Here is a 21,426-nt window from a genome sequence, read left to right as displayed (position 1 = left end):
GTTTACCTGTTGGTTAAGTAATTAAAATAGATTTCAGACTGAAGGCCCTAATCCTTTTAGAAACCACATTGATTGGACGACCGGCAGAGGAGAGTCATTGTGTCATTTAGTTCAACGTTTAGTTTTTAACACAGGTGGAATGTGTGTGTGTGTGTGTGTGTGTGTGTGCGTGCGTGCGTGCTTGCGTGCGTGCGTGTGTGTGTGTGTTGCACATCCGTGCCTACATGTCTATGTGCACTGTGTGTGCCTCGTGAAATCGAAACTTGGAAAAGTCCTCGACGAGGAGGACGTCATTAAGGGACTGTGGACTAATGAGGGGGTGTAGTTGAAAGACAGAGAGAGAGGCCCACCTACAGATAATGGAGGGGAAGCCTCTCACCTCGTCTAAAGCTGTCTGTCTGCGTAAATAAAATGAGATAATTATTGAGTGAACAAGCGGCGAGGCGCACTCTTTTTTTACCGTTGCGGTCAGTAAATCAACGAGAAACAGGTTGCTTTCAGACATTAAGTGCCTGCTAAGCACAGAAGATGCATCATATTTCAAGAGCGCTGCATTTGTGTGGGTGAGGAGGCAGGGAAATGGAGTGTGATAACCATCCATTACCTTATACGGTGTTGGACGATGAGCATTTTCAAGTGACTCATTTCTGGAAGTACCATCTATTGGGTGCTTGGGGAGAGAATACTTTGATAGGTCATCCAAAAAGAACTATTCACGGGGTCGTTACCGCGGCAGCACAAAGAGACACACGAAGAGAAAGGCTCTTTCCCCGCTCATTATTCTAATGTAGTAGTCAGAGAATAATCCACACGACGACGCGTACAAACACAACGAAATCACAGAACAGGCCATTAGATTCACGGCCCGTAGGTACTAAATAAGACAGAATATCAACATATGCATACATCTCATGGTCAAATCAAATCAAATGTATTTGTCCCAAACGTAATTTACAACAGGTATAAAAGGTGCAGCGAAATGCTTATGTCCTAGCTCCCTCAACAATACAGTACATTAACCAGTGATCAATAATAACAATGCAGTACATTAACCAGGGATCAATAATAACAATGCAGTACATTAACCAGTGATCAATAATAACAATGCAGTACATTAACCAGTGATCAATAATAACAATGCAGTACATTAACCAGTGATCAAGAATAACAATGCAGTACATTACCCAGTGATCAATAATAACAATGCAGTACATTAACCAGTGATCAATGATAACAATGCAGTACATTAACCAGTGATCAATAATAACAATGCAGTACATTAACCAGTGACAATCAGAAGAGTCCAAAATAGCAGAAGTAATTGAAGAGTTAGTTGCATAATGGAATGGATTTACACTGTATTTACTCATATAAAGGGGGTAGTGAGATCAATAGAATTTAATAGAACAACAGCGTTGACTGTGTGTGTGTGTGTGTGTGTGTGTGTGTGTGTGTGTGTGTGTGTGTGTGTGTGTGTGTGTGTGTGTGTGTGTGTGTGTGTGTGCTTCTGTGTGTATGTTTATGGGTGTTTGTGTGTATGTGTTTGTGTTTGAGGGTTGGATATGTGGGTAGTCAGTGCAATGTTCCATATATAGTCTCTCCGGTGCAGGTCTATCCAGGGAGACAGCTAGGTTGAGTTTTTCAGCAGTCTGATGGCCTGGTGGTAGAAGCTGTCGTGGAGCCTGTTGGTTCGGGAACCGATATTCCGATACCGCTTGCCAGATGGTAACAGAGTGAAAAGTCTTTGGCTCGGGTGACTGGAGTCCTTGATGATCTTTTGGGCCTTCCTCAGGCACCGCCTGGTGTAGATGTCCTGGAAGGCAGGAAGGTCGCCCGCCGGGATGTAGTAGGTCCTCTGTAGGGCCTTCTGGTTTTCGGCGAAGCAGTTGCCGTACCAGGGTGTGGATTGTGCAGCTGTAGAACTTCATTAGGATCTGAGGGCCCATGCCAAATTTCTTCAGGTGCCTATGGTGGTAGTGTAATTGGACCATGTCAGGTTCTCTGAGGAACTTGAAGCTTTTGACCCTCTCCATTGCAGCCCTGTCAATGACAATAGGGGAGTTCTCCTCCCCCTGTTTCCTGTAGTCCACGAGCTGTAGTCAATGAACAGCATTCTCACATAGGTGTTCCTCTTGTCCAGGTGGGACAGGGTAGTGTGTAGCACAATGGCGATTGCATCATCTGTGGATCTGAGTGGGTCCAGGGTGTCAGGTAAGGTGGAGCTGATATGGTCCTTGACCAGCCTCTTGAAGCACTTCATGATGACAGAAGTGAGTGCTACAGGGTTTTAGCTGTTGATGTTAATCTTCAACAATACAGACCCCAAAGCAAATCAGGAGGAGAAAAATACATTTATTCACAGAGAACAAATCATTGTTGTTATGCTTGAAAGTGGATGTTCGATGTTCGTTCAGTCCTCTACAGCAGCCTTGTAGAAGGATCAGTGTTGATTGCCTCGAAACGAGCATACAGTAGAAGTTGTTTAGATTGTCTAGGAGAAAGGCATCTGTGTTCGCAGTGCTGCTAGTTATTCCCTTGTAGTCCGTAATGGTTTGTAGTCCTTGCCACATTCGCCTAGCGTTAGCGCAGGCGAAATGTAATCCCCGTACTGTCTTTTTTCGTCTTTTGATTTATTTCTGTAGGTCGTAGCTGGTCTTATTGTATTCATCCATATTCCCAGATATCCAATTTGAATGCGTTGGTCCACACTCTCAGTTTTGCACGGATGTTGCTATTGAACTACAGCTTCTGTTTTGGATGTGTGTGAATAGTCATTGATGGGATAACATCCTCTATGCATTTCCTGATGAACCCCGTGACTGAGTCTGTATACTTATTGATGTTATTGTCAGAGGCAAACCAGAACATTTCCCAGTCTTGTAGCATAAATTCTGATTGGTCAGACCAGCATTTTACAAATCTTACCATGGCTTTTTCCATGGCTGCTTTAATTTTTGCTTGTAGACTTGCAGGAGCAGGATAAAGGTGTGGTCTGATTTTCCGAAGGGGGTTAAAGGAGGGCTTTGTATCCATCTCGGAATGGAGAATAACAATAGTCCAACGTATTTTTCCTGCAAGAGGCAAGAGATGTGTTGGTGGAATTTTGGGAAAACTTTCCTTCAATTTATTTTGTTAAAGTCCCCGGCTACAACGAATGTGGCCTCAAGATATGCTGTTTGCTGTTTCCAATTTGTTCATATTCCTGTGTAATTCCTTGAGTGCCAGTGTGGTGTCGACTTGGGGGGTGCACAGCCATGATACAAACAGCAGTGATCTCTCATTAGATAATCCATCAACATCATAAACACTAAAGCTATTGAAAAATATTTTTCATCAAAATCAAATGTCAATTAAAGCCAATTTGGTACATTTAACAGACAAGAAATTTCTACAATTACTGTTATCTTTGTTACGTTTTGTCACATAACTTTTAACCTTCGGACAACAGTGGAACCAGAGTTTCCTCTTGAATGGTTATATAACACCAGCCACTGATATCCTCCTGAATGTTAGAAAACGCAAGCAGATTCCCAACAATGTTTCACTTTCTCTGTTGTCACTGGCTTTCTGTCTGTGTGAGTGTGTGTGTGAGTGTGTGTGTGTGTGTGTCTGTGTGTCTGTGTGAGTGTGTGTGTGTGAGTGTGTGTGTGTGTGTGTGTGTGTGTGTGTGTGTGTGTGTGTGTCTCTGTGTCTGTGTCTGTGTCTGTGTGTGTGTGCTGCGGCAGACACGGTGACGTTAAGCTTTTGACAGACGAGCCAGGCATGGCTGTCAAAGTGACACTGCTTGTGAATGAATGTGTGTGTGTGCATGCGTGCGTGCGTGCATCAAATGCATGCCCTTCTTGATAGTTGTTTGTGTCAGAATAAATTCTCCACTGCCATAGCCAACAGTGCAAACCCCTCCAACAGAGAGAGGAGTCACCAGTTAAGAGTTCTGCTGCTGCTAATTATCTGACGATAGCCACCCTGACAATCCTCCAAAAGAGGAAAAGCCCGGGCGACCGCGTGTTGGTGAGATGGGGGTCAGAGAGGCCCGCTCCAAACAGGAGTTCAGCTCAGATTAAAAACTGCTGTCAGCAGAGCACAGCTTGTCTCTACTACTGAACAGCACCGTTCTGAAATAACCCCAACATCGATATTGAACTGTAAATGCATGGGATCGTCAAAGGTGTCAAGTCATTCACACTTCACATCAGGCACTGCCAGCTCGGGCGGGTTTTTCATCCAACAAAAATCTACATGAAGGGATACAGACACACCAAATAAAAGGACATTATTGACCGTTTGCAATTCTTTCATTCACATCTGAAATTATACTGAATAAGAAAAATGCGTTTACTTTATTATTGCTCATAATATTTTACAATTTTGTAAAATGTGACGAAGCCATTGGTTAATTCCAGACTCCTTTGTAGTCTAAAATACCTCTACTTTGAATTCAATGTGGATTTCATTCTGGTGGAATTCACACAGGTTGTCTAAACACTCAAACAGTGGATCAATATGGCCATCGATCTGTGGCATTGAGACTGAGCCAGACGTGTCGGGGGGGCAAGAGATTCTCACTAGCGTTCCCCAGTCTACCGCTGAGGAGCTGCAACACACACACACACACACACACACTCAAAATATAAATAACACCAACCAAACTACAGCACACATATTTCAGTCTCTTTACTCCCGAGACATTTGTGTCTTTGGAAGTTGGAATGAGCTGTTCGTTTGACTCTATGAGGACATCCATTTCAGTTCTCTGAGTGAATATCAAGCCAGCTAGGCAGTCAGCGTAACATCATCACAGGTCCTGAGACTGAACTGACGCAGTCGATTCCTTTGAATAATTCATTGGGACTGAGTGATAAGATGGCTTCTGATACAGCTCTGAGACCGAGGGGTAGATTTGGAAAAGTCCAAACTTTAAAAGAACCAGCCCGTGACTGACGGATCCATATTTCAGACAACTCACTCGTGATATCACAGCACAGAAAGAGGAAAGACACAGATACTTGCTTCATTTTTAAAACTATTTTCTTAGTGTCAATGTGCCATTAGTCATTATTTCATCTCCTATCCTCTATTTTCCCTTTTGTTGAACAATGACTAATGACATCAAATGAGTTGGAAGGAAATCTAAAAAAATCATTATTGTAAGTTTGGAAAAAGTATAATTACAATTGACAAAAAAGAATATCAATCATCGCTTATTTCCATTTCACAGAGAGACCAGGCTAGTCAATTCCTCAAACAATTTCCAGACAGGTATTTGGAAGCATCGAACTAAACAGTCAAAACCGCGGCGATTACAAAATACCTACCTCCTCCTTAATATGGCATCTAGGAGGTTGGAACGTGATGGGGGGTAGCAATAAGCCAGACGGTGTCTCAGAGGAATAAGAGAGAGCAGATTTAATGTAATCATAAGGGAAGCTCATCTTTCAGGGAACAGTAATAATGAGCAATCAATAAGGGCCCTAACAGAGTTAGAGAGAGTGCCTGACAGCAGCTGTAGGCCTGTTAACAGGCAGCGTCTGCTCTCCCATTACTTGGGTTGGGTGCACCGTGACACACACACACACACACACACACACACACACACACACACACACACACACACACACACACACACACACACACACACACACACACACACACACACACACACACACACACACGCACGAGCACACAAACACACACACACCTCTGGTGACACCCACCAGCAGTGTGTCAGTCTCTATCGATCTCTGGCTTTAATCACATTCACTGTTAATGTACCCAATAGATGTTAGAGTGGTCTAAGCTGTACTACAGATAAACCAGTATAAAGCGGATATTAGAAATACACTTTTCTTGTGAGCACCATCAAACAGTTGACCAGTATCTCACTTCAAAAAACAAGGACATTGATTTGAATGAGAACGTCTGAAATGGCTTCGCAAGGGTCAAAGTGAAAGAGTGTAATGAACCTTAACGGTGCTGAGGAGATGACATCATTAGCTTTGGTGAAAATAACTGACCCAAAATCAGTTGCTATGGGCAACGTCTACCCCCTTCCTCTGGACAACACAGTACTGCAATAAGTCAGTCATCTCCTACCTTACTGTGATCACACTTTCAGACAATCAGTGAGAGAGAGAGAGAGGCTAACAGAAAGAGAGAGCATGAGAGAGGAAAGTAAAATAAAGGAAAGGAAATGCGACACACCACACTGACACGCTCACTTGACTGACCCTCGAAGACAAGGTACACATTAACCCAATTACAACATGCTAGCCCAGCTAGCCTAGCTCTACACATTAGCCCAATTAAAACATGCTAGCCTAGCTCTACACATTAACCCAATTACAACATGATAGCCCAGCTAGCCTAGCTCTACACATTAGACCAATTACAACATGATAACCATGCTAGCCTAGCTCACACCCAATTACAAATCAAATCAAATGTTATTGGTTGCTAGACATATTTTGCAGATGGTATCGCAGGTGCAGCAAAATGCTCATGCTCCAACAGTGCAATATACGTAACAATACGAAACAATACACAAAAATCCCCAAAATAAAAAGAAAGAAATTAAGAAAAAGAAAGAGCAATGTCAGAGTCGGGAGTATAAATATATACAGTGTATATGTATATAATGTTGTGTATAGACAGTATGGACAGTATATGAATAGCAAAGGTGTGTACGGCAGTAGTTATATAGGATGAGCCTTGACTAGAATACAGTATATAGATATGAAGTGGGTAAAACATTACGTAAACATTATTCAAGTGACCAGTGTTCAATGACCATGTGCATAGGGCAGAGGTCTCTAAGGTGCAGGGTAGAGTACCAGGTGAGCAATGCTCGCTGGACTAGCATGTTGCTCAGCTAGCTTAGCTCACACAGGTTCCTGTGTCATGTAATAATCTTCCCAGTGTGAAATAGTTCTCAATCGTTTTGATTGTGTCCTGATTGTGACGTCGTGCTGTACTATTTCTCCCAGCGCGAAAATGTTCCCAGTTAAATAATTGCATGCACATCTCTTTATGTGGATGGCTGAGCTCATCTCTTTTTGTGGATGGCTGAGCTCATCTCTTTTTGTGGATGGCTGAGCTCATCTCTTTATGTGGATGGCTGAGGGCATCTCTTTTTGTGGATGGCTGAGGGCATCTCTTGTTGTGGATGGCTGAGCTCATCTCTTTATGTGGATGGCTGAGGGCATCTCTTTATGTGGATGGCTGAGCTCATCTCTTTATGTGGATGGCTGAGGGCATCTCTTTTTGTGGATGGCTGAGGGCATCTCTTGTTGTGGATGGCTGAGCTCATCTCTTTATGTGGATGGCTGAGCTCATCTCTTTTTGTGGATGGATGAGGGCATCTCTTTTTGTGGATGGCTGAGCTCATCTCTTTATATGGATGGCTGAGCTCATCTCTTGTTGTGGATGGCTGAGCTCATCTCTTTTGTGGATGGCTGAGCTCATCTTTTTATGTGGATGGCTGAGCTCGTGTGGATGTTTCTTTCACACCTTGCCTCGGCCTCTAAAACTGTTCTGTGGGCATGCACATTTGCTTCGCACATCTGCCAGTCAATGGTGGCCAGGAGTATTGACTTTGACCAATCAGAAGCTTGTTGAGGCGTGAGGTCAGCATATAAATACCCGGACTCACATGCCAAAGTGCTGAGGGTTGATGAAAGGAGAGATTTTTTGCGATTGCAAAGACTTGGGGCCTACGTTTTCGATTGACAGTGCATATATTTGTTCGTTAGTTAGTTAGTTAGCTATACAAACAAATTAAAACTGCACATCTCTGAGAACAAGTCATTTTGACCAGTTTACAGCTAATCAAGGGCGAGGAGGTGTGAGAGAAACATATGCACGAGCTCAGCCACCCACACAGATGCGCGTGCAATTATTGACTGGGAACATTTCCACGCTGTGAAAATGTTTACAACATGACTTCAGAATCAGAACGATTGGGAACTATTTCACGCTGGGAAGATTTGTACATGACAACATGTAGTGAATTACAACATCCTAGCCCAGCTAGACTAGCTCAGACAGGTACCTGTAGGGAATTACATATAACATTTTGCTATGGGCCTTATTATAGGGGCGGGGGCAATTTTGAACTGTGTATTAAGTTAGCTATCCAAACATAGTCCTAAATTGACTTCAGCCAAGTAAAATGAGGCTATGAGGCCGTGTCCAAATGGGAATCTGTTAAGATTACTTTTGTTTTCTATCCCACAGCAACACACATCACTGAGCCAGTGTGTGTGTGTGTGTGTGTGTGTGTGTGTGTGTGCGTGTGCATTAAGCCTGGGTAAACTACGGCCCTCTCTCCCTGGGGAGCACTTACTCACTCCAAGAAAACAGAGCTGGAGGATGGAGCTAAACAAGGGTTCATTGGCCAAAATATCTCCTCTCTCTCCACACACACACACACACACACACACACACACACACACACACACACACACACACACACACACACACACACACACACACACACACACACACAAACACAAACACTTTCCGGTAAGCAATATCCCCTGAAGCACTCATCCACTGAGAATAGCCAAACAGTGGTAGAGCGAAGAAAAGACAGAGAGAATGAATGGAAACAGAGATAAGCGAGTCTAGTAGCTGGACTAAGTCCAGGGGAGCAGGGGAACAAACCACAGCCTGCCTCTACGACCACTTCTTACTGCGTCCGTAACATGTCGACCTAATGGCATGGTCATGCAGCCAATTGATTTGTAAACCAATGGGCCTGTCCCTCTTGCACATTCAGATTACTTAGTTCACTGGTTCGGCACGAAATGAATAGTCTTCTCCAACACTCACTCTGACCACGGAGATGGTACTGGGGGGGGGTACATGAGGGCAAAAGGGGAGGGAATATGCATATCTTTATGTTTACAGATTGCTCGTGTACATTAATCAGACATAGACAAATGCAAGTGCACACAAGTATGTAGATAACCCATTCAACGTCAAATGAGCCTCATTTTTCTTTTAATCAAAATAATGATTTGACTGCTCACCATACAGCAATCTTTATGATATTTAATGGAAGCTAGGGATATTTGACAGTCTGAAAGATATGTTGTGTTCCTCAATGTGAAAATGGTGGAAAACAACGACCCCGGGACTGAAGTAATGATCATCTCAGGTTATTTACAAGTGATGGAGTGTGGTTGATGACTGATGTGGCCGCACACAGACACTAAGCTCTAAATCTAATATCTATTAAATACAACCGCAAAAGATGCCTGACCAGCAGCACAGTACACAGGACTTCAACTATTGTTGCGAGAGGTGAGAATAATTTCATATTATCCACAGTCCGAGCACATTTCACTCATGTCTGTGTTCAAGTGAATCGCCATGAAAATCCCTTTATCTACGAAGGCACTGTGGTCCATATTGGACAATGCTGCTATTATGGTCTGTCGAGGTCTGTCTCCCCCACACTACGCAGTCCTCTCTTTTTTTTCACTAACGTCTCCACACTGACTCCTCTGTCTCACTGTTAAGTGGGGAAACATTCATTTGAAATGCTTGAAGATATGAGAGAGACTAAGATTGATTTGCCTTAGGTGACCTATAAGCTTACTCTCCAATGATTTCACCAGTGAACCCCAAATGACAGAATTAAGGATTCGATGTAGTCTTTATCGAGTTATTCAGGTGTGGCCTAAAAATCAAGAGGTCGCAAAACAGATATTGGGGGTACTGTCGTTCCACGCATGCACGCAATGGAAGACCTACTTAAAGATATCAGTCAACTACTATAATCTAATACACATACATTTTCCCTCGTGTCAGGATGATTTCACAGCCCTGTAATCGTTCGGGGGAGGGCTGGGAGAAATACGGCGTTGTGAGCGTTGTGCCTGGGAGACAGACCACAATGGGCACACAGATTACAGAAACAAGCCGTTTAGCAGGTAGACATCTCAGAGTTGAACTCTATCTCAGCTCGGCAATAGCAAGTCAACGGAGAGTCTTGATTGTGCTGACAGAACACCACATAACCATATTGATAATGATTCTATTGAAATCTACACGTTTAAGGTACAGAAGCTAACTGTTTGTCTTGTCTAGACCCTGATCTTACCAATCTTATGTCTGAACCAACTCGGCATGTAATGTGCTACTAATGAACGAGCAGGACCATTGGCAGGCAGGCGGGCAGCTCTAATTCTCCTTCACAGGCGATCATGTTGCAGCGGACAGCCAGATCAATACCATTTGCTCGATACACGGGAGGACTGGAATCCATAAAAGCGCTTTTATTGAGTAATTAAACACCCATTACAGTCCCGGGCAGCCAAACAATAAATTTGATAATCCTCTAAGACGTAGATCCACAGTGGTGATTAATACCCGGGTGAATGCATGGCCAGGGTGACATAAAGGCCCTAGACTAGATGACATTATGCTAAGGCCTATAGCCTAGCGAGCTAATACCGTACTGTAAACAGGACTGGACTGCCTTCCAAGGGAGCAGGGATTCTAGCAAATAACTGGGTTACATTGTAAAATTAATGGAAATAGAGGGATAACTGACATTGGCACAGGACAAATATGGGTCAGTTGAAATGTTGCTGTATCACTAGCTTCAATAAAACCCATTTTGGAGCAGCAAACAGTAAGTGAACCTTTGCTTACTTAACAATACATTGTGAATTTAATGTGGTGATTTGAAGATAAACCATAAAATTATCACCTGTAGCCATCTCTAAAATGACAAATATGTTTGACCCTAAGATAAATCTACAGTTACCAGTTAGTGATGGGGGGAAAAAATCGATAGTTACTGTAGATATCGGTATATTATTTTTGACGATATTTCGTGTCATATCGTTTTGACAATATTGCAATATTATTTTTGCGCTAGTTGGCTGTACCTTAACTAAAACTACATTTTTCCAATATAGCTTGTTCTCCATCTTCTTCCCATCTTCCAATCGCAATACATATTGTATCGACACCTAAGTATGGTGATAATATTGTACCGTGAGGTCCCTGCCAATTACCAGTCCTATCTACTACCACTTTAAAAATACTCACACTCCTTTTTCATAATATTGCAAAAATGATTTTATTCCGTTCATACGGCCCACCGCAGTTCTTTTTAAAACTTTTTTAAGGACCCATGCCTTTTACACTTTCACAACACGCCAAAATACCCACAATGTCGCCCTTGTTGGAAAGCGTTTAGCCTTGTTGCGCCAACAATATGGCGTCTGGGTAATTCTTCTTAAATATGAATGGTCCATTCAGTCTCCTCAATGGACTCTTCTGGCAAAACCCCCCCTTTTCTATCCTGACAACAATATTCAGCGCAGCGCTCTTGGCAGTTTCCCGGCCAAAGTAACAAAAGAGGAACTCGAATACGTCGCTGACGGTTTCAAAAGCATTAAGCCCTCAGTGAAATGCCTAGTTCCTGGCGAAAGCAAAGTGATTTGACAACAATGGGCAAATCATACAGTGGTTTATGAGCTTTGCAGGACACAACAGCAGTCTTTTTTTCCAAAGCACACATTAGTAATCATGTCATTGAGACCCCCCAGGGTTCTCATTGGCCCGGAGGAGTGTGGAGAACAGGATGAATGTGTCGACCGGGTGGAGGGTGGAAGTTGGCCAAGTCTCTCATTTCAACACTCTGTCTAAATGTGATGAGGTTCTTTTGCCATACACACTCTAAGAACAGAAACACATACAAGAAGAACACACACTGATTTTATGCATGTTTCCCATCTAATAAGACTAAAACAAGCGAGTGGTGAGTTAAAAGTATAAGAGGACATATTTCTACATGTCAAACAAAACCTTTTTAAAATAATGGAAGCAATTGAATCGGTTGTCTTAAAAAAAGATTCTGCCTCTTTGACGCAAAACAACTCCCACGACTAATGCACACCCACTGAAAAGTCAATACCACGCGTGTATCTGCCTATATGGATAATGTATGAAACCAGGTTGAGGAGCTCGGAGCTGCATCTCATTACCCAGCGCATACAGTACCATCCTACATTAGCCAAACCATTAGCCATCCATGCAGCCAAACTCTGCACCCGACACAAAACACACAAAAGCTGATAAGAGACTCTAACACACAAATAGGCACGCACACCCACAAAGATACAAACATGCTTTCATACGCATTGCCACACACAGACACACGCCCTTCTCCACGGGTCCCCCGCAGATCAACCTGATTATGCACACGCTTCTGCTGGACGCGGCACTTTACAAAACACTTTTCTCCTCCGTCCTCGCTGTCTGATTCTCACCCTTCCCTCCCGGAGACAGGCCACAGGCTGCCGTGCTGGCCGTGCCGCACACACACACAACACACCCAGCCCAGCCACTCAAGGTCCTTTGTGCCACCCCCTGGCAACCTGCCAAGCTGTCAGACACACACACACACACACACACACATACACACATACACAGCTCTGCGGAGAGAGGGGCTGGGTGAATGAAAATGCCAGACAGGGACTTACTTGACCGCGGCTGACAAGAGAAAGACAGAGAGAGAGAGATTGCGCGATTCTCCAATGATCGTCTGCCTAATCAAGCTGTACACCAGCCGAGACACACAGAGTAAGATATAAGATCAGATCACAGGCAGAAGAGAGATGAGAGATGACTCAATTCCCTTTCTCTCTCTCTCGCTCTCTCTGCTGCTGTCTTTTTCTCTCCCCCCAGCAGCCCTGAAAAAAGCAGTCATCGTTTAATAACTGGTTCCCTCATCAGGCAAATGAACGCGAGGCCGCTTCGCATATCAATGCACCGTTTAACTCAGATGTCCATATCAATAACTTAATTAGAATTGCAGAAGGTCTCATTGGAAAATACAATGTACAGGATAAGCCGTGGTCTATTGTGGATCTAACGAAGCCGAATATCCGGTAGCGGGACGTTAGCTTTAATAAGTCTTTAGCATATTTAACTTTTCCCATCATCTCGGTAGAATGTGTTAATATCTAAGGGAGAATCTTAGCCATGGGTAGTATGGAGAGATTGAGCAGGAGAGAAGCCACGCGGGGTGAGAAATTACTGATTAAAATTCCAAATGAGCAGTGAAAAAAAGAGAGGAGAAAAAAATCCATAGCTTCGATTTGATTAAACCTATGAAAATGGTGCATGACATCAAAAAAAACAGGTGAACTTCAAACACTTTGAGCACTTGCCAAGCACAGGGAAGATATTATTTGAATTCCTGTATTCACACCAAGGTGAATTTAGCTGAAGAAACAGTGCGATGTTCCTGAGATGTGTGCTGTCTGCCTCGATGTTCACAGCTGAGTATAGTTGCATGATGGGTAAAAGTGTTTTAAACGGTAGATGGTCACTAGTGGACTGTTGTCTGACACTGCTTCCCTTCTAGGCCACACACTGATTTGTTTACTTGTCTACTAATTTACAGCCACAAATCTCAACACACACCTGAGCTCTCACACTTGTCTTTCTGCACCAATTGCAAAGTCAGAAAAAAACCTCCCTGAAACCCACTTGTAATGGATCCATCACTATGCGAACATGTTGAATGTATTTTACGTTAAAAAAGATATATATATAATAGATTTGACAATAATGGGGCCCACTCAAAATAGCATACTCAAAATAATAAATGAATACAAAGTGCTGACTATCGTCCCCATAATGAAAACATCCGCACATACAAAAAAGACATCCCTCCCCTTATTACTGGGTATATGGTGATACCTAAAGTACTGTGCCTTCAGAAAGTAGTCATACCTCTTGACTTATTCCACATTCCGTTGTGTAACAGCCTGAATTCCAAATATATTACATGTATTTATTTTCATTTACACAATACCGCATAATGCCAAAGTGAAAACATGTTTTTAGACATTTTTTTTGCAAATGTATTGAACATTAAATAAAAGAAATGTCTGATTTACATAAGTATTCACACCCCTGAGTCAATACTTTGTAGAAGCACCTGCAAAGGTTACAGTTGTGAATCTTTATAGTGTAAGTCTAAGAGCTTTGCACACCTAAATTGTGCAGCATTTTCCCATTATTCTTTTCAAAATGATTGTCTCTGTCAAATTGGTTATTGGTCATTGCTAGACAACCATTGTTAGGTCTTGCCATTGATTGTCAAGTAGATTTAAGTCCGAACTCTAACTTGGGCACTCAGGAATATCCGCTGTTATCTTGGTAAGCAACTCCAGTGTAGATTTGGCCTTGAGTTTTAGGTTATTGTCCTTCTGAAAGGTGAATGAATCTCTCAATGTCTGGTGGAAACCAGACTGAACCACGTTTTCCTATAGGATTTTGCCTGTGCTTAGCTCCATTCCATTTATTTTTTATCCTGAAAATCTCCCCAGTCCTTAACGATTACAGGCATATGCGTAACATGATGCAGCCACCACCATGCTTGAAAATATGGAGAGTGTACTCAGTAATGTGTTGTATTAATACAAAAAAATTAATTGCTTTGCCGCATTTTTTGCAGCATTACTTTAGAGCCTTATTGCAAACAGGATGCATGTTTTGGAATATTTTTATTTTGCACACGCTTCCTCCTTTTCACTCTGTCAATTAGGTTGGGGTTGTTGAGTAAATACAATGTTGTTGATCCATCCTTAGTTCTCCTACAACAGTCATTCAACTCTGTAACCATTTTAAAATCACCATTGGCCTCATGGTAAAATTCCTGAGCAGTTTCCTTCCTCTCCGGCAACTGAGTTTGGAAGGACAGCTGTATCTTTGTAGTGAGTGGGTATATTGATAAGAGGTCAACTGATTAATCGGAATGGCCGATTAATTGGGGCCGATTTCAGGTTTTCATAACAATCAGTAATCAGCATTTTTGGATGACGATTATGGCCGATTATATTGCAATCCACGAGGAGACTGCGTGGCAGGCTGACCACCTGTTACACGAGTGCAGGCTGCAAGGAGCAATGGTAAGTTGCTAGCTAGCATTAAAGTTATTCTATAAAAACAATCAATCTTAACATAATCCCTAGTTAACTACACATGGTTGATGATATTACTAGTTTAACTAGCTTGTCCTGCCTTGCATATAATCAATGCGGTGCCTGAAATTGTGTCACTTCTCTTGCGCTCAGTGTAAGCAGAGTCAGGGTATATGGAGCAGTTTGGGTCGCCTGGCTTGTTGCAAACTGTGTGAAGACAATTTCTTCCTAACAAAGACCGCAATTAATTAGCCAGGATTTTACATAATTTTGACATAAAATTTAAGGTTGTGCAATGTAACAGCAATATTTAGACTTAGAGTTGCCACCCATTCGATAAAATACGGAACGGTTTTGTATTTCACTGAAAAGATAAACATTTTGTTTTTGAAATGATAGTTTCCGGATTTGATCATATTAATGACCTAAGGCTCGAAATTCTGTGTTTGTTATATTATAATTAAATCCATGATTTGACATTTGATAGAGCAGTCTGACTGAGCGGTGGTAGGCAGCAGCAGTCTCGTAAGCATTCATTCAAACCACACTTTACTCCGTTTGCCAGCAGCTTTTCGCAATGCTTGAAGCACAGCGCTGTTTATGACTTCAAGCCTATCAGCTCCCGAGATTAGGCTGGCAAAACTAAAGTACCTATTAGAACATCCAATAGTCAAAGGTCTATGAAATACAAATGGTATAGAGAGAACTAGTCTTATTATTCCTATAATAACTACAACCTAAAACTTATTAACTGGGAACATTGAAGACTCATGTTAAGAGGATCCGCCAGCTTTCATATGTTCTCATGTTCTGAGTAAGTAACTGAAACGTTAGCTTTTTTACATGTCACACATTGCACTTTTACTTTCTTCTCCAACACTGTGTTTTTGCATTATTTAAACCAAATTGAACATGTTTCGTTATTTATTTGAGACTAAATAGATTTTATTTAGGTATTATATTAAGTTAAAAAAATAAAAGTGTTCATTGTTCATTCAGTATTGTTGTAATTGTCATTATTACAAATATATATTTTTTGGTCCTCCAATAACCGGTATCGGCGTTGAAAAATCATAATCAGTCGACCTCTAATATTGACACACCATCCAAAGTGTGTATCAAATGTCTGCTTGTTTTATTATGTGACTTGCCATAGCAAAGGGGTCGAATACTTATTGACTCAAGGCATTTCAGCTTTTCATTTTGTACTAACTTGCGAAAATGTCAGAAAACATCATTCCCCTTTGACATTATGGGGAGAAAAAGTGAAGGGGTATGAATTCTTTCTGAAGGCAATGCATATCTGCTCTTAGCCCAGATACAGTAAAAGTTGTACTGTGCTAAACCAGATACTGTACATCAGGAGACCTCTTTCTCTCCTAAAACCCCCACAAGACACAGGGCTGTCAGCACTCAGAATGATAACAGCATGATGACAGTCTGAGGGAGGGGAAGAACAAACAGATCACTGTTCAAATGGCTAGAGGAAGGATTTAGGCGTTTGTCTCTGGGACTATCATACTTTCCAAAAGAATGCCTTTGCCCATACACTGTCAGTCAGAGGAACACCAAACACACACACAAAAAAAACATCTAAACAGACAGCCAGACTGATCCAAAAGAAATGAAGGAGGAGGAAGAGGAGGAGGGGGTGGAGGAGGAGAGCGAGGAGGGACAGGCTGGATGTCAAGGATTTACGGATTGGCGGCCGTTCATCTTTGCAGCAGCAGAACGAACGCTCCTTCGTCTCACAGACAGTGTAGCAACAGACAGCTGCCTCCCGTTTCCAGCGCTGTGTGCCTCTCTAACTTAGATCACTGAGAGGGTTGTCAGCACACACAGAGAGACACGCACAAAGACAACATAGCCAGCTGCCACAAGTCCAGGGACTAGTTTTTGGGGACAGAGAGAGAGAGAGAGAGAGAGAGAGAGAGAGAGAGAGAGAGAGAGAGAGAGAGAGAGAGAGACTCAGAGAGGGATTTGCATGAGCCAGGCTCCCTTGGGGTCATTCCTCGCTCGCTGAGACGGAGAGAGCACAAAAGACAACACTTAACATATTTGCTAAAAGATGACAACCCTGCCTAGATCTCATTTGAAGCCGGCCTTTGTTAGGAGCGGCAGACGAGAGAAGTCCACTGATATTTGCGAGAGAGAGAGAGCGTCTGACAAGTGTCTCTTTCTTTAACATTACAAGGAATCCATCTACATACATCTTCCACAGCAGTAATTCCCCAGGGTTCAGTATATGCAAGGGAGTCATTTTGGAAGAGAGGGGGCTTCTTTAATGGTAAACATTACAGACGTTTTGAAACTGTCAGGCTAATTCCTGTCTTTAGTCCCACAGGGAATAGTCCAGCTAGCCTTAACGCCAAACCACTCTCTGTATTCACTCTGAGTCAGAGGGAAAATCACTAGCTAGATAAACAAAGTAATCGCGAGGAGACTGTTGTTTATTAGTGTCTCTGTTTGCAAAGACCGTTTTCTTTAACCCTCTCTAATATCTCTACTATCCCCTTCATTATCTCTTTGAGCAACTATTACGACACTTCTGACAAAGACATAAAATGAGACATAAAATACGTACACAATGAGGGGAATCATTTGTGCTGTCAGTTCAGTTTCTAATATAGTAGGGATGTGTAGTGGATAAGTGAACTTTCGTGTTTAGATCTTTAGTACAACATTATAATACTATGTGAGAGTGAATGCACACACACACACACACACACACACACACACACACACACACACACACACACACACACACACACACACACACGCACACACACACACACACACACATACATCCAACACACCTACACACACAAACACACACACACGACTCTCATTACATCAGCAACAGCCAGTATAAATGACACAGGGTATAAGTCACTCTCTGTGCCTGTAGCCTCCACAACTTCCCTCACTCTATCAATTTATCAGGAGAACCACCGGGTAGAAACACACTGTTAGGGGACTGCTCAGTGCATACCAACTATCCATCACTACACTAAACAGCGCAGAATGTCAACTTCCTTATTTAGGAAATAACCAAATGAAATCCAGTAAATATCAGTACAGATAGTTGGGCTGATTTTTTTTTTAAAAGGAACAAATAGTGTTTAATGTTCACACAGGCTTTTGCCTTGACTTATGCGACAAGAGATCACCCCTTGTAGGGGCCCAGACTGAGATATTTGGATTTGCCAACAGGCTCCATGATGTGCGTAATAGAATCGAAAACAGAATACAGATGTGCTGCATATATCGAGCAAAATACATTTGAGAACGAATCAAGCAACTGCATTACAGCAAGGGACATTTTTGCAATACAACGGAATATCTTGATCTGAAACAGTCTCCATCTTTATTCCAGAGAAGTTCTTGGCTGTATTAGCCTACACTATAACAAGTTGCATTATGTGGGCTAATCTAATGAAAACAAATCTATCCTATCATTCAGCAAATATACAGTGGATTTACATGAAATGAATGAATTAGTAAAGTAAGGGGGTGGAAAAGGATAGTCAACCAACATATGTGACTAACTACACCCCGAACTGTGATGCGTTTCTAAGAGAGAGCGAGAGAGAGAGAAAGAGAGAGAGAGAGAGAGAGAGAGAGAGAGAGAGAGAGAGAGAGAGAGAGGCTAATATTAACATTCATCTCTATACTACGTATAAAACAACAAGTGAAAACATAGTGGCAAATTAACAAGACAAATTAACAACATGTTGACGTTGAAGACAGTAGGCTAAGTCCTATTTGTTATTTCCAGGTAGCTTAACTTGAACATACAGGGAAATACAAATTAGAGTTGATGCATAACATTCTATCTGGCCTACCTTGCGATGAATGTTATACTACATTACCTAAAGAACAAACATTCTTTTTTTGTGTGACTCACTTTAAAGTTCATTCATGTCCCTTTTGAATTGCACACCTCACATAACAGTTTGTACGATACACAGATCAATGTCACAAAGCCAGTCCAGAAATGGGATAGGCCTAAATCTTCTATGTTCATATATTCAGGATGAAGTCAAATTATTGTCATGCTCATTCAGGATATTTTGGTTTGGATGCAAAATATCTCAATATTCTTTTATCAATTTTAAATATGTGTCTAATAGCCTAACTAGGCTATATATTTCAGTGTTCCATGTTGATAAAGGCCTAATGGTGACAAAGATGGCCTCTTAATGTGCTATTAATAACTGCTTAATTACTGCTGTTTGCCATTTCTGATGAGGTTAATAATCAATTACACTCTAGAATTCTTATTTGTAGGGTAGGCTTCTGGTATAAGAAAATCATTATCTTAAAACAAATTACTGATCAATGATTGATATATTTGGATAACATTACAGTTTGTTTGCCACACCTGAGACTAACAAAAGCTAACCTTGCAGTCTATTCTTCTAATAATTTGATAATACTCTAGTATATTATATCCGTAATAACAACGTTTGAAGATTAGTATAACACCTTTACCGGTATATTAGTCATAATTTAAGCAGACTAATATATTCTGAATATAACCTACATAACAAGTGGACCTGGGAGACATTCCTGTTAGCCTACTATTGCCCAAGCTCTGCGCTTGAAAGGGGTTCTGGGTGCAGCAATTTCCGAAAACATATCGGCGTCATAGTGATGTGCATTCAAAGCCAGCACAGACAAACGCCAAGGGTCCGTTTGCATTCACAGCGACCATCTGATGCGAGGAATATTCCATTATGTATACTATAGTAATAATTTGTTTTCCGAGAGTGGCAACAATTCGGCCTAGATAGAGTATGATACTTTTATTTTATTGTTTTAATTTGGACACAAGCCTGAGGATGATAGCATGGAAAAATCAACATGTAGGCCTTCATTGCTAAACTCTCACAAAACAATGTGCACGCGTGCAACATATCTCATCATACATCAGTTATATTTCCTGTCATTATTTTAAAGAAACTGACACAAAACGCATGCTTGGAAACGAGCACGGTCAAAACAAACACCATTTTAAAAATTACAACAGTTAATCAAATGAAAGATTGAAAAAAATAACCTACCATAGACGCTGCTGCTACTGATCATTTCTCGCTGCGAATAACGGGGAAGAAGAGGAGAGAGCATTGGAATTGGAATTTGGACGAGGAGGAATTCCAAAGGTTATTTTACATAAGAAGCACTACTCTCCACTCTCACATTTCAGTTTAACGTGAGTCGTTCTAGTCAGGGCTACTAAATACTCATCTAACCTACACGCATACTATTACAAGGAAAGTGGACCCTGGCAGCAAAACGCAGTTGGATAGCGCTGTAGAGGCGGGAGCAAATCATGGTGCAGCCACTTGGTTCACACCAGATAATTTGCGCATTGATTGCTGTTATTATGTTATCGAGAAAGTTACCTGTGGCGATATCGCTCTCGCCTAATAAAAATACACAAGCTCTAGCATAGGCTACTCTCGTGCTTTAACAATCGATGGTGTGTCACAAGGACTGTGACATTGCATCCGCTGATGCGACTGATATGATGCATAGGGATACTTGTTGTAATCACCGTATGCATGTATAAAAGTTGTCTACTTTGAAACAATTCAAATATCGGCCCAGCACCCCCCACACACAAGCAGTGTCATTCGAACCCAGCAATAGCAATTGGATAGCCTACATAAGAACACAACATACCCATGCGGTTTTAAGTGACACTAATCCAAAACGCAAATGCGCTACTTTACGATCCTAAAACGAACAAACTCGTTGATAAATGCATTGCAAAAGCAATACAAATTGTTTTTAACAGTGCCTGCTTAAATCCCTTATGATTCATTGCGTCTCGGAGGGTGGTGGTGTCTTTACGGATAAAGCGCTTGGGTTCCCTGCTAAGGCAAGACTCGCCTAATAACGGCTACTTTAATTGCGGACATCTCGAATCCAGTTCTGGAAAGGCTTACCTGTATGTGCGACAGGTCGACCTCTGGGGTTAGAGCAACATCGATCCACGGTAGAGCTTGCTGATGAAATAACTGTGCGGTGGGTTAAGTGAGGCTGCGTGGGATTTAAAACCATTCCAAGTTAGCGCAGGCAACACTGACCACAGCCACTGCCATGTTGGAATTTCAAACCGTAAAACAGCTGCTTCGGAGACTGACCAGTATGCCTCCCAATGCGCATGCGTCTAGCTGTAAGGACCAGAAATTCAAAGTCCCGCGTAAAAGAGGTAATTATGCAAGGTTATTATCTTGTTATGCCAACAGACATCGAGGCAACATTGTATTGGGAAATAAGCAAAAGCTCGTGATTGTGTTCAAGTAAACGCCACCTACAGTAGACTATTGTAGGCTATGAGATTGGATCTGTCTAAACAGATACTTTTAATCTATGGATTATTTGTAATTGCGCGCTGATCTTTTTTTTTTTAACAATTGCAAATAAGAAATCAATAACCATTGTCCCATATTTAGAGAACAATCTG

General features: G+C 41.9%; 1 protein-coding gene across 2 annotated transcripts in view; it reads right to left on the bottom strand.

Moving 5' to 3' along the window:
* The window catches only part of LOC110495797 (fidgetin-like), a 39,777-nt gene extending 18,677 nt beyond the window's left edge, over positions 1-21,100 (bottom strand). The window contains exons 1-2 of one of the 2 annotated variants that reach the window (XM_021571237.3): positions 20,906-21,100; positions 20,018-20,048 (exon numbers count right to left, since the gene is read on the bottom strand). In XM_021571237.3, coding sequence (XP_021426912.3) covers positions 20,018-20,042 — 25 coding nt within the window. In that variant the 5' untranslated portion in view covers positions 20,043-20,048; positions 20,906-21,100. Of the gene's footprint in view, positions 1-20,017; positions 20,202-20,905 lie in introns of those variants that run through there. The other variant, XM_090208079.1, reaches the window with a different exon arrangement.
* Between the last annotated feature and the right edge of the window lie 326 nt (positions 21,101-21,426).

Source organism: Oncorhynchus mykiss, chromosome 18, assembly GCF_057628025.1.
Source record: "Oncorhynchus mykiss isolate SJ-2025 chromosome 18, ASM5762802v1, whole genome shotgun sequence".
NCBI classification, from domain to species: Eukaryota; Metazoa; Chordata; class Actinopteri; order Salmoniformes; family Salmonidae; genus Oncorhynchus; species Oncorhynchus mykiss.
Note: the sequence above shows the minus strand (reverse complement) of the source record. Positions and strands in the feature narration are given on the sequence as shown.